This window comes from Ranitomeya variabilis, chromosome 1 (genome assembly GCF_051348905.1).
Source record: "Ranitomeya variabilis isolate aRanVar5 chromosome 1, aRanVar5.hap1, whole genome shotgun sequence".
Lineage (NCBI taxonomy): Eukaryota > Metazoa > Chordata > Amphibia > Anura > Dendrobatidae > Ranitomeya > Ranitomeya variabilis.
The window spans coordinates 1,098,599,076-1,098,613,859 of NC_135232.1; the positions used below are offsets into that span (position 1 = coordinate 1,098,599,076).

Genomic DNA, 14,784 nt, shown 5'->3' on the forward strand with positions numbered 1-14,784 from the left:
TATAACAGTTGGAGAAGAGGCAAACTGGCCAACCTATGCCTTGGAGACGGATCAATATTTTACATTAGAAAGCTGAAAAGTTGATGGCCTTACACATGAGAGAGCTGGAGAAGACATGATCTCATAAAAGGCTTTTCAGTCCCAGTCCTTGAGTACACTTATAGGTCATTATTTGAGGGTAGGTCATAGATTAACCACCTGTGGCAATACTTGAATACTTGATTACTTGAGGACTTGACTACAATTACACCTATGCAGAATTAAAGATATACTGAAAACATTACCTGTGTGGAGTACTTGAAGACTGGAGTTGAAAAGCACCATTCTAGTACTGTACATAAGAGAGATGGAGAAGGATTGGACTGGCACATCAGGGAGTTGGAAAAGTTGATGTCGGTTACAAAGAGAGGTCGAGAAGAAATGGTCTGTGTTACATAAAAGGGGTGAAGAAGGAGAGGTCTGGTTCATAAAGAGCTGAAGAAGTAGTGTGGTCTTGTACATAATAGACATTGAGAAAGATAAGGAGAATGAGTGGCCTGTTACATAAGAGAGAGGGAGAAAGCATGGTCTGTTAAATAAGAGAGCAGGAAGAGATGTCTACATGAGAGAGATGTAGAATGAGTGGTGTGTAACATAAGAGAGCTGGAGAAGTAGTGGTCTGTTATATAAGAGGCCTGGAGAAAGAATGGCCTTCTACATAATAAAGGAGGAGAAGGAGTGGTCTGGTTCATAAGAGAGCAGGAAAAGGAGAGGTATGTTACATAAGAGAGCTGGAGAATGAGAGGTTTGTTAAATTAGTAAGCTAAAGAAGGGTAGTCTGTAACACAAGAGAGCTGGAGGAGAGATTGGCTACATAAAAGAGCTAGAAAGGAGTGGTTTTGAATATACGAGAGGTGGAGAAGGAGTGGTCTTGCACATAAGAGAGGTGAAGAAGGAGTGGTCTTGCACATAAGAGAGGTGGAGAAGGAGTGGTCTTGCACATAGAGGTGGAGAAGAGTGGTCTTGTACTGAAGAGAACTGAAGAAGTAGTGGATGGGTACATGACAGTTGGAGGAGGGGTGGTTTTGTATACAGTGTGTATTTTCTATTTCTATCCATTTTGGAGGGTATCCATTTCCATAATACTAACAACATAGTTGTGATCAGTTCTTTATAAAATATTTTAATAAAAAAATAAATTTTGCCTGTAGCCTGACTGTACATGGACATTCGCATATAATAATGATGTAGTTATGATTATATAAAACATAATGAATCTAGTTTCCAGATTGCTCCTCAAGAGTAGGCAATCAAGTTTCTTGAAGGAATATTTCATTTCTCTGCATATTTTATCAAGTGATGATGATAGAAGACATTTTGTACATAGATGTGTGAATGCAATTACAGCGTGTTAAGAAGACTGTGAGACTGGCAAGAAACTTGGCTACTCTCTGCAAGAAACTGCCCCAATTTTTCCATAGGCCATTTTTTGTATTGCAACTTAACCCGGCTGACTTTAGGGCAGAAGTCAAATAAAATGGTTAGCTTAGGGTAGAGTTATCCTTGGCTAACATTGCAATAGTTGCCTGCCTGCTAAAGTGCAAAAAAAACCATGTAGAAATATTTAAGAGATGAGAAGGTAACCAATTATCAAATAGAAGCCTAGTCTCACAACTGAGATGAATATGTGCCGAAATATCTGTAGCCTAAAAATATCATATAACAAACCTATTTATATAAATTAGTGCTCTACAACCAGCACTTCTCCATTTTTTGCAAAACGACTGCTCTTAGTATATCCTAGAATCCCCCAACTGGGCATTTGGGGAGTTGTAGTTCCCCAACGGCCAGAGCGCTAAAAGCTGGAGCACATATAATAATGTATTATTTTGCGAGAAATTATATGGAACCCCAAAAAAACGGTACTTTTTATCTTCATTCTAGACATTTATCTCCACAATTTATGTGCACTCAAATCAATTTCTATATTCATATTAATAAATAATACATTTTAGAAATTCTATTCGAAAGGGGTTTCCACCAATTTTTCCTATGCTTTAAACGGTCTCAGCATAATTTACAAGTAAGAACGCAAGCAAGCTTGTCTACTGATCCGCTACCCCTCCTACTCTTCCATCTTCTTCTGGTAGGGGCAGGCATCAACACTATGAGAAATTAGCTGCAGCGGTTACATGGCCGTTTTAACAGGACTGGCTATATGTAAGGAGAGCGACAGAGAGACCTGGACATTTTTAGGGAGGACACAGTGGAGGATCGGTAGTGGCTATGCTTTATTTTTATACTACGGTAAACTCAACATAAAAAAGGTGTAGTCAATCCCTTTGGGTTTGTTAGCATTAATGTAGCAAACAATAGGATGCTAACCCAGATCAATTCTCTTCTATTTTGGGAGGTGACCAGGGCCGGTGATGTCACATCTACCGATATCTGCCTGTACATGTCCCAATCCAGATTCCCCAAACTTGCCGACTGTGCACACTTCATTGAAGTTATCAGTAGATATGTCGGCATCGACTCTGCTTATCTCTTGACATGGAAAAGTGTGAGTTGGATAAACCCTTTATTCAACATTAGTGAAAAGGAGACATGGACCACCTTCTTCTAAAAGACATTAAAAATTAAATCTGAATCTGATCTAATTGATCCACATTCTCTTTCCATTATGTTGATAACTTTTCTTTACTGTGTCATCTTTAGCCTCAACCTATCAAATACTGCTAACGCACAACAATAGAATTGTCCATTTTATGTGCAACGCTTGGACTCCAAGTTCTTCTTTGGACTCAGATCTAGATATTATAGATGTTGACCTGTTCCTTTAAGAAAATAATAAGCAAATAAATTTGAAAAACCCTGGTGCAGCATCCAGGTCAGTATTTCAGGTCTGCTATATGGGAGCCTTGGGAACCACCTCCTACCTACTGACTTGTCCACCTCCTCTTTTGATTAGTCGGCCAGGAATAATGTTGTGTCACGTCACACCAATGATGTTGCGCCAAGCCAGCTAATCAAAATAGGAGTCATATATGTTGTCAGGTAGGAAGTGGCTCCCAAGGCTTCAGTCTGAGTCATGGAATACTGACCTGGCCACTGAACTAGCATCCTGTGAATCAATTTTCTCATCTCTCATGAAGATGTTTCTCCATTCCCATTGTAAGATTTCTAAATCAGTTTGGATCACTTGACTAATGACTATTGTACAAAAAGTCATTGAGCCACAGCATATTTCTATCAATATTCGATTGTCCCAGCCTCCCCATCCTGAGGTATCGGGACAGAAGAACCTAAATATCGCTAGTGTTTTTAACCGATGGACCACAAGCGCCATTATCATCATCATTACCATCATCATCTTCAATAATATTATATGGATTAATATTAGACCGTACTAATTTCTCGAATGCCCCTCTTTTGGAAAGAAAAGATTCGAAATTTTAGGCGTAAAATGCAAATGTCGTCACAAAACCAGGAAAGTACTTGTCTCCAAGACTGAACTTGTAGCCAACTGGTACCATGAGTAAGCGGGCAAATAGCTGTACTGTACATGCAAAATAGAAATTTAGGAAGCACGAAGTGTGCCAATGAAAGTCTCCATTTTAATAGCTTACTTCTTTGTTTATCTGTTCTTGAAGTTATAGACCTTAAAGTGGTTGTCCAGGCAAAATACAATCCTGACCGGAGGCTTCTGTAAAAATAGCAAAATCTGTCGTACTCACTCACCTGCTGTTAACTGGATGGATAGAGTGGACGCTGCTCTGTGGTCTGCACTGGAAGGAATGACGTCACCGATCCCCTGTCATAGAGGACCGCTGCAGCCAATCACACGTCCCAGCTCTTGTGCCACTGGGAAATGGTGATGTCATCACTTCTGGTTCCATCACAGACCAAAGAGCAAACAGTAATGGATCCATAGTAATGTGTATAGGAAATTCTGTTTTTTTCTCAGAATTTGAGCCTTTGACCAAGTCTTTCTTTAGCCTGGTCAACCCCTTTCAGTCTTCAAGGCCCCTGGTCCTGCGCTCAACACAATATTTTGGTAATTCATAGTTCCATAGCTATCTATGCATGGAGCCTCATCTATGCGTGCATATATACATATCCACACACATATTTGCTTCCATTTATGCTAGTAAATGAGGATGGTGATTATGATCAGCTCACTTATATAGCACTATTGAGTACTGTCTTGCTCATCTTTTGGGTCTTCCCAACCTTGACCCTGTAAAAACACCTGATAGACACAAGACAAGGAGTATTGTCATGGGGGCAGAAGAAGAGCTGTTTGCTTTGTTTCTGTACATTTAGGCCCTTTCACAACTATAATGACACTTGATCAACTTGCATTTCATGTCAGGTGTCCTTACATCCGATGCCACATCTTTAAAAGAAAACAAGAGCTGACACTTTGCTGAGCGCTGGCTTAGTAGTGTAGGTTTCTAGGATGTCCTCCTTAGCTGGCCCTGTGCAAACAATAGTCATTTTCAGTGTCCAGCGAGCTGTTGTATCCAGATGAGGGATATAGTTCTCTCTTCAGTATCCTGTTGATGATGTTGAGCAGAACCTTCTTATATTGCTGACGGAGAAGCGAGTAGACGAAGGGATCTGCCGCAGCTTTACTGTAGGCCAGGCACTTACTTACAATACCCCAATAGCTGTTTATTTTTACATACGGGAGAAGCTCTATTAACCTGGAAGACATGAAGAACACAGGAGCTCTGATCAGACAAGTTTATATATATAGTCAGTATACAGACCCACAGTATGAGGTTCTGCTAACTATTCCCTAGAGCACTAAACATTATATACATAGTACAAAACTCACATTTTTATTACATTTAAAAGGAATCTGTCAGTATTCCCCCTCCAAACTGAATATATGGACATGTCTTTGAAATGTAAATTTATCAACCCTTTTATATCTTCTATCTGTTGCTGCAATTGCCTAAAAATTAGCATTTTAATTCTTATGCAAATGAGGTGTTAAGTGCTCTGGGTGTGACAGAGAACATAATGTGCCACTGCACCAGGTTGTTTTCCCACCCAGCACCAGCCTAATTCACAGTTTACTGTCTGAATTAATTGCCCGTTGCCTGACGTTGCAAAGACAGTGAGCTGTCAATCAAGCTAAAGAGGCTTGTGTGGTGCTGAGCAAAAAAACAACTTCCGGAAGCAGAAGCTTGGTTGGTGCCTCTTTATGGCCAGAGCACTTAATGTCTAATTTACATATGAATTATAATTTCTAGGGAATGCAGGAACAGATAAAAGATAGAAAGGTGTCAATGCATTTATATTTCAATGACCTGCCCATATATTCTTTTGGGTAGGGTTTATTCTGGAATTTCAGGTACCCGATAATAATATATATAAATAAATAAATAACATGCTAATTTCTAGAGAATGAAGCAACAGATAGAGGATACAAAAGGTGTCAATGGAGTTTTATTTCAAAAACCTTCCATATATGCTTTTTGGTACGGTTTGATCTGAAATAACAAATACCAATTAATAAACCACAAAAAGAAATAAATAAAACAAAAAATTGAATTTGACAAAAATTTTTAACTATTAAAACTGAAGTCTTCTTTTTTCAAAATGAAATACATCTAACGAAGTGTAAATGGAGATACAAATGAATAAACATTAACCTTTTTCTGCATTTTCCTTAAAGATTTATACTTCTAACAAAGCAAATTCAGTACGTTATGGTGATCCGCTAGCAAATCCTCCAGAGTCTGCAATCTACAGCATGACCACTAGGTGGGTGACACACATAGACACAATTTTATACAAGTAACTCCTAACAGAATATCGCAAAATAATTTTTTTATAGTCTGGTCATCTTACTCCTCTGGGTGTGTTGAGCTAAGAAAAAGGATAAAGATATACACTTTAGTATATGGTGAATGTCCCAATGCATCATCCATACATGCTTCATGCATGTACATGCCAATAATGTCAATTTTCATTCAATCTAATGATGACTTGTCATAATATATTGTAACATTGTGAGACATATACATTTGAATGTTAAGAAAAAGCCATACAGCGTGTCAAGGATAACAGTTGGGGGAGGGTCGTGCAGATCAAACCACTGTCACCAGTTGTCAAGGGAATGCAACTCCGCTGCCTCCAATCATCAGGGCAATTATGCAATTGACTGATGAGTGATGGATGAGGCCACAGCTGCTGCCAATACTAGGCCGGTTATTGGGGAGCTCCCAGTAAGCATATGGTGTATACACCTCCTATTCCAGCTCTTGGTGTATATATATATATATATATATATATATATATATATATATATATACGTACCCCGATACGATCACTACAAAACTCCACAACATAAAAAAAGGAACCAGTACTGGCTGCCACCATGAATCGTTCATACAGGCCAATTGGACTCTCATTACGGGTAATGTATGGCTTCAGGGGTGCGGTTTACAGAGCAAGAGGAACAGAGCTAATACATTAAATCCTGAAAGGTAGGCAGCGTTCATAAATAAATATTTTAAAATGATATAAAAAGGGAGCAAAACAATATGATACCCCACCTCTTGCCAAGTTACATAGGCAGATATGTTCCATTTTCTGGTGAAAGTTAGTGGTAGTGATAAGATGTCGTCACTAGTGATGGACGAACCCCTGATGTTCGGGATCGGCAGGTTCGGCCAAGTTTTTTGTAAAGTCCGAGTTCGGAGATTACATGAACTTGCGTCCGAACCCCGAACTTGGACTTTACATATATGGGATGGGGACGGGGATCTGTAAGAAAAAGCAGAACAATAATAATAAACATTATAATTATACTTACCTGTCCAGCGACGCATCCTCCTGTCCTGATGTCTCCGAGCCGCATCTGCTTCCGGGGGCCGCTCATTAACTGCCGGCAGTATTCACTGCACTAGGCAGTCTTCAGCTTTTTCCGGCAGTGTCCGTGCGGTGAAGGTAATGAGCGGCCCCAGAAGCAGATGCGGCCGGGAGAGAGTGGTACGGGAGGACGCGTCGCTGGACAGGTAAGTATAATTATAATGTTTATTATTAATTTTCTGCTTCTTTTTACAGCCCGAACTGGACTTGAACTGTAACACAGGTTTCTCGAGCACGCTCAGGGGTCATCTGAGTATTTTTTAGTGCTCGGAGATTTAGTTTTTCTTGCCGCACCTGAATGATTTACATCTGTTAGCCAGCATAAGTACATGTGGGGATTCCCTAGCAGCCAGACAACCCCCACATGTACTTATGCTGCTAACAGATGTAAATCATTCAGGTGCGGCAAGAAAAACTAAATCTCCAAGCACTAAAATATACTCGGCGGACCCCTGTGCGTGCTCGAGAAATCTCGAGTAACAAGTATATTCACTCATCACTAAAGGCATTCTGTTGTTCAATAAATGTAGAGAAGATAAAATTTGACCCTTTAATACTAATGTTTCACCCATTGGGAATACACAAGGGCTACAAGATGCCAACTGCATCTGGATACACACAAAGAAATGACAGGTAAAACCTTCTCATCATTCACTTGGGAACAATTAGTCACAGAACTTGCTGCGAGCATTCACCACGGTGTGTTCATACTGGCTCCGGGCGGCTCTGTAGCTGTAAGCTATTCTCCAAGCAGGGACACAGCTAACATTAAAAGCGACCACCTGTCAGATCAGGGTCTTCACACCTGCCTATCACTTTAGCCTTGATGAACATTGATTTTGAAGCACATATGTAAACTGGCCTTCTTCTTTAAAGAGGATCTGTCATTTGCCAAAAAACTTGTATTTGTTTAACCTGATGTAAATGCTGATGTTTTCCTGAATCCGGTGAGGTGTTAATATTGTTCCTGCTCCTCTCCGTTCCTGAGATAGGGTCCCTTCTTCCCTGTATATGAACCCATTCTTTTTAGTTAAGTTGGCGTGGTCCTCAAGTCTTCTCCATGGTCATATTCTTGAGGACCACACCAAATTGGCTAAGGCAAGAGGGGGCCATAAATCAGGAACGGAGAGGAGCATTAAGAAAAGAAAAAGAGTGTCGGATCCAAGAAAACAGTGGAATTTACACCAGGTAAGAACATTAATATATATTTATGGCAAGTGATGGATCCTTTTTTTTTTTTTTTTGTTCAAATAATTTTTATTATAACTTTGAAATTTAATATTAGCATGTGGAAATAATCATATAGTCAGCTCGCAGGGGAATAGGGGTAAGGAGAGGGAGGGAGGTAGGGGGGATGGGTTTGGGGAAAGGTAACCTGTGATCATACTTATTCAAATAATTTTATTATATCTTTGAAATTTAATATTAGCATGTGGAGTCAGCTCACAAGGGAATAGGGGAAGGAGAGGGAGGGAGGTGGGGGGGTGGGTTTGGGGAAAGGTAAGAACAACATTGTGGACACGCTGTCCATTTCAAACAAAATTTGATAATGATTAACAATTGTTTAACAGATTAACATATAGTAACATATAATAGCATATAATAATAGCATATAGCATATAATAAATCGTAATATCCTCACAGGTATGTAGAAGCCATCATCATCTTTCCTATTAATGCCATAGGTTGGAGTTTACCTCGACCCATTTCTTCCATTTCCTATCATGTTTCGTATAGTAATTATTTGCTATTGCAAAGTTTTCTTCGTATGTCTTGTGTAAGTTAATTTGGTCTATAATTTCAGTAAAAGCCGGTAAAATCGGATTCTTCCAATGGAAAGCTATGATTTGTTTGACCACAAGGCAGATATGGATGATAAGAGATCTCACATTTGTGTCTATTTTTTCCCAGTTCAGGGACAACAAGGCCATTGCAGGGGTAACTATAATATTACCTGTTAATAATTTGTTAATTAATTTTATGGCTTGCCTCCATAAGGGTTTTACCCAGGGGCATGACCAAAACACATGTAGCAAACTTCCACGCTCTCCACATTCTCTCCAGCATAATGGAGATCCTCCTGATGGCAGATGAGAAAGGCAAGCCGGAGTGTAGTACCATCTTGTTATTATTTTATAGTAGGCCTCTTTCAGCGTCATGCAGATGTTTGATGCATAAGTAAAGTGGATTGCATTTTCCCACTGTTCTGGAGTGAACGTTACATTCAATCCCCTTCCCATTTTATCATATGAGCTAACTTATTAAATTGTGTTTCATTGTTAAACCAGCAATATATTTGCTTGTTACTCCAAAATAAATTGTGTGTGGGTTTTTTTAGTAAATTAATAGTTGCTTCAGATATTTTTGGTTTGTTTGTAATGAATTTTTGAGCTTGGTCCTTTAGTACCATGTAAGGGAAAAAGGCTGAGGAGGGTATTTTAAATTTTTGTTTAATAGAGCTGAAGGTGAGAAATTTAACCCCATCATGGATATCATTTAATTTTTGAATCCCATTGTCTCTCCATATGGGGGAGGGGTTAATATTTTGGGTAAGCATGATAATCTCTATAGGGGTATTTTGGAGGAGGATTTTCCTGTTAGAGCCTCTCTTTCGTTTGGACAATTTATTCCAGGCATATATAATGGGAGAAAAGATAGGGTGATGGGCGTAGGCCTTATAAGGTCTGTTGAGAATATGGTCAAAAAACAATTCTTTGGGAGATTTCCTATGGTTAAGTTCAATTTCAAGGTCAAGCCAATTCGGAGGATCTTCTTTCATGAACCAATACTGGCTTTGTTTTATTAAACTCGATAGATATAAAGCTGTAATGTTTGGTAAGCCTATGCCCCCAAATTCCTTGCATTTATATAGAATGTTTGTGGAAATGCGGGCCCTTTTTTTATTCCAAATAAACGTATTTATTGTTGATTGGAAGCCAGTCAGGTAGGAAGTGTTGATTTTTAGGGGAAGTGTTCTCAGTATATAAGAGATTTTTGGGACGATAAAAATTTTAATTGCCAATACTCTGCCCCACCATGAGAGGTCTTTAGTACCGAGGAAACCTAGGTCTTTGTTTATATTTTCCAAGAGTTTGTTCAAGTTTTTCTTCATTAATGTGTCTAAGTTTTTTGAAATGATTGTACCTAGATAGTCTAGGTCTCCTTCCAACCAACTGAATGAAACTATATCTTTTATTTTCTTTGTTTCTAATTCCGTCAAGTAAAATGGCAATATTTTGGATTTATTTTCGTTTATCTTAAAAAAGGTAATAGTTGAAAAAAATTGAAGGGTTTTTTGTAGCTCCGAAACTGATTCATAGGGGTCCGTCAGGGTAAACATCATGTCGTCGGCAAAGAGCCCTATCTTATAATGGCGTGTTCGCGTTTGTAGACCTTTTATGGAATTATTTTGCCTAATTGATTGCGCCAGTGGTTCCATTGATAAAATAAAAAGCAGCGGAGATAAAGGGCACCCTTGTCGTGTACCATTTGAAATGTTAAATGGTGTAGAGGAGTAATTGTTTGCATAAATTTTGGCTGTTGGTTTTGAATAGAGTGCCATTACGCTGTTGATATATTTTTCATTAAACCCAAATTTTTGAAGTACTGATGTTAAATAAAGCCAATTTAATCGGTCAAAAGCCTTTTCGGCGTCTAGAGTAATAATTACAGATGGCACTTTAGAGGAATGAATCAATTTAATTGAGTTGATAAGTAGTGTTGAGCGATACCGTCCGATACTTGAAAGTATCGGTATCGGAAAGTATCGGCCGATACCGGCAAAGTATCGGATCCAATCCGATACCGATACCCGATACCAATACAAGTCAATGGGACTCAAGTATCGGACGGTATTCCTGATGGTTCCCAGGGTCTGAAGGAGAGGAAACTCTCCTTCAGGCCCTGGGATCCATATAAATGTGTAAAAGAAAGAATTAAAATAAAAAATATCGCTATACTCACCTGTCCGACGCAGCCTGGACCTCAGCGAGGGAACCGGCAGCGTTGTTTGTTTAAAATTCGCGCTTTTACTTGGTTACGTGAAGTCCCGGCTTGTGATTGGTCAGGGCGGCCATGTTGCCGGGACGCGGACCAATCACAGCAAGCCGTGACGAAATTACGTCACGGCTTGCTGTGATTGGTCCGCGTCCCGGCAACATGGCCGCCATTAACCAATCACAAGCCGTGACGTCACGGGAGGCTGGACACGCGCGCTTTTTAAAAAGCGCGCGTGTCCAGCCTCCAGTGACGTCCCGGCTTATGATTGGTCACGGCGCCATGTTGCCGGGACGCGGACCAATCACAGCAAGCCGTGACGAAATTACGTCACGGCTTGCTGTGATTGGTCCGCGTCCCGGCAACATGGCCGCCATTAACCAATCACAAGCCGTGACGTCACGGGAGGCTGGACACGCGCGCTTTTTAAAATGGGCGCGTGTCCAGCCTCCCGTGACGTCCCGGCTTGTGATTGGTTGCGCCGCGGTCAACCAATCACAAGCCGGGAGGCTTGTATAATACATCAGCTGAGAGGTGATACATGGGAATGTGAGACACATCCTGCAAATTCGACCAAACTTATTATGCAATAATTGATGTTTTGACAACATTGGCAGTTTCCCCTTGTTTGGTTTAGTTCATCCTCACTCATTTTGTGCGCCGCGGTCAACCAATCACAAGCCGGGAGGCTGGACACGCGCACATTTTAAAATTTTAAAATGGGCGCGTGTCCAGCCTCCCGTGACGTCCCGGCTTGTGATTGGTTGCGCCGCGGTCAACCAATCACAAGCCGGGAGGCTGGACACGCACGCATTTTAAAATTTTAAAATGCGCGCGTGTCCAGCCTCCCGGCTTGTGATTGGTTGATCGCGGCGCAACCAATCACAAGCCGGGACGTCACGGGAGGCTGGACACGCGCCCATTTTAAAATGCGCGCGTGTCCAGCCTCCCGTGACGTCACGGCTTGTGATTGGTTGCGTCTCCCATGTGACTGCGACGCAACCAATCACAAAGCCGGGACGTAATTTTAAAATCCTTAAGGACCTGAAATTACGTCACGGCTTGCTGTGATTGGTTGCGTCGCCCATGTGACTGCGACAAAACCAATCACAACGCCGGAACGTAATTTTAAAATCCTGAAGGACCTGAAATTACGTCACGGCTTGCTGTGATTGGTTGCGTCCCGGTCACATGGGCGGCACGCAACCAATCACAAGCCGGGACTCACGTAAAGGAAAGAAAAGCGCGAATTTTAAACAACGCTGCCGCTTCCCTCGGTAAGGTGCAGGCTGCGTCGGAGAGGTGAGTATAGCAATATTTTTTATTTTAATTCTCTCTTTTACACATTTTTACATTAATGTTGTTTCGATACCGATACCCGATATCACAAAAATATCGGATCTCGGTATCGGAATTCCGATACAGCAAGTATCGGCCGATACCCGATACTTGCAGTATCGGAATGCTCAACACTATTGATAAGTCTTCTAGTACCATCTGGCGCTTGACGACCTGTTATAAAACCCATTTGGTCCCCATGAACCAATAACGGCAAATAGGATTTGAGCCTATTTGCAATTAGCTTGGAGTAAATTTTCAGATCTGTATTGATTAAGGAAATTGGCCTGTAATTATTAACAAGGGTTAAGTCCGAATTGTGTTTGGGAATTAAAATAATTGTCGATTCTAACATTTCTGCTGGGAATTTACCTGAGGAACTAGCTATATTAAAAAGGTTTTGTAGATGTGGGGAGAGTAATTTGGTGAAGGTTTTATAATATTCGTTTCTGAAACCATCTGGGCCTGGCGCTTTAAAGTCCTTGAGTTGGAGGATAGTTTTTTCGATTTCTTCTTGGGAGAATGGGGATGTTAGGTTTCCTAAATCGTTGTGGGTCAATTTTGGAAGGCTAATTGAGGTCAAGAATTTTTCAATGTCAGAAATATTGGGAAGTGGGGTGGAGGGTTGGGAATGTAAATTATACAATTTGCTGTAATAATCTGCGAAGGAGTTGGCTATATCTTGGGGATGAGATACCGTTGTACCATTTTTTGTTTGTATTTTGGTGATCCTGTTTATTTGTCTTATCTTTTTTATTCTATTAGTCATGTATCGCGTTGGCTTATTAATTGAGGAATACTGCTTCATTTTGGAAATTTTGACCATGGTGTGGTATGATGAAAAAATGATTTTCTTGAGCTCCTGCCTGAGTTTTAGTAGCTCTGTTTTAATTTGAGTAGATGGGGGGGTTGAATTTAGTTGTTCGCTTTCCTTATCTTTTATTTTATTTTGAATATCCTCAATCTGGATCCTAAACATTCTTTTCCTTTTTGCAGAGATTTGGATCATGATGCCCCTTATGACCGCTTTATGGGCGCACCAATGGGTGAATGGGGTTGTTTCGATAGGTGAATTCTCTGTGAAATAATTTGTTAGTGATTTTTCTATTATTGATCTATGATCAGGGTGGTGTAATAGGTTAGCGTCACATTTCCATAGTGGATTTTTATTAATCGTGTGGCCAATTTGAATTTCCGCTGAAACTGGGGAGTGGTCCGAGAAGGTTTTCCTTTCTATAGTAATTCTATGGATCTTGGGGAGTGTAAAGATATCTGATAGGATTAAGTCAATTCGTGACGCTGATTGATGAGGGTCAGAGAAATGGGAGAATTCAATTGAAGTGGTGTTTAGGCACCGAAAGATGTCAAATAATTCATTTTGATGTATCCAATTGTCTAAAGTGTGTGGTCTGTATCTATTTGGGTTGGAGGAATCCATATTTGCATTCGGAACCATATTAAAGTCTCCCAACCAAATCATGGCACCTCTCTTGACTGATATGACTTTTTTATTTACTTTGTTCAGGAAACCTATTTGACCCGTGTTGGGGGCGTAGATATTAACGATTGTGCAAATCTGGTTATTCAGAGAACAAACAAGAATATGAAATCTCCCTTTAGCATCCTTGATCTCCTCTAGAAATTCAAATGAGATAGTTCCTTTGATGATGGTGACCACGCCAGCTTTCTTTTTTGTGTTGTCAGACTTGTAGATATGTGGGAAGTTTTTATGCGAAAATTTTGGGTTGTCTGTTTGTTTAAATTTGGATTCCTGTATACAAATTATATCAGCATGGCTTTTAATTAGTTCTCTCCAAAGGGTGTGTCTTTTGTGTGGACTATTTAAACCTCTTACGTTGTAAGATAATAATTTTAAACTCATTGTGTATAAGCAAACCTGTGAGGATTAACAAACCTATATACTTTAAATAAAAGTAAAAACAATAAACATTAAACTGAAATGTCCACTTGAAGTGGTCCACTGCGGTGAACCTGACTTCACCTGTTGGGGGGAAAAGTTCGTGTTACTAGCTCCCAAGCAACACCTTCTTGGTTGTTGAACTTATACCCATGTAACATTAACAAGAACAACCAAAGATAGGTATTAGCTTCTTATCGGGATAGTTTCCCATTTAAGTAAACAATAAACTTGATCAAAAACTCTTCATGTTTTACCATCAGAGTCAAGGCGATCCTTATGTCGTGGTTGAAGAGGAATACTGATGGAGTGCAAGAAGTCTCTGCCTTCTTCTGGAGAATTAAGAACGATAAAGTTGCCTTTGTAGTTGACTATTAACTTGAGTGGGAATCCCCACTTATAGGAGATTTCATTGTCCCTGAGAGGTATGGTAATGCTTTGAAAAGTTTTCCTCCCTTCAATCGTTTCTTTGGAGAGGTCAGCATATATTTTTAGTTTTTCAAATGGCTCAGGGAAACGTTTATTTTCTCTAAAGTCATTTTGGATTCTTTCTTTTGTTTTGAAGAAGTGCACTCTCATGAGTGTGTCTCTGGGTAGGTCTTTAGGGATGGTGGGCGGTTTTCGCAGCCTATGTATTCTGTCAATTTCTAGCTCTTGCTCCGTTA

General features: G+C 40.1%; 1 protein-coding gene across 1 annotated transcript in view; it reads right to left on the minus strand.

The window, feature by feature from the left end:
• Positions 1 to 1,002: 1,002 nt before the first annotated feature.
• GPR78 (G protein-coupled receptor 78) overlaps positions 1,003 to 14,784 on the minus strand; it is a 72,847-nt gene continuing 59,065 nt past the window's right edge. Inside the window, exon 3 of the mRNA XM_077280065.1 lies at positions 1,003 to 4,688. Within this exon, the coding sequence (XP_077136180.1) occupies positions 4,451 to 4,688 (238 nt within the window). The 3' untranslated portion in view covers positions 1,003 to 4,450. The remainder of the gene's footprint in view (positions 4,689 to 14,784) is intronic.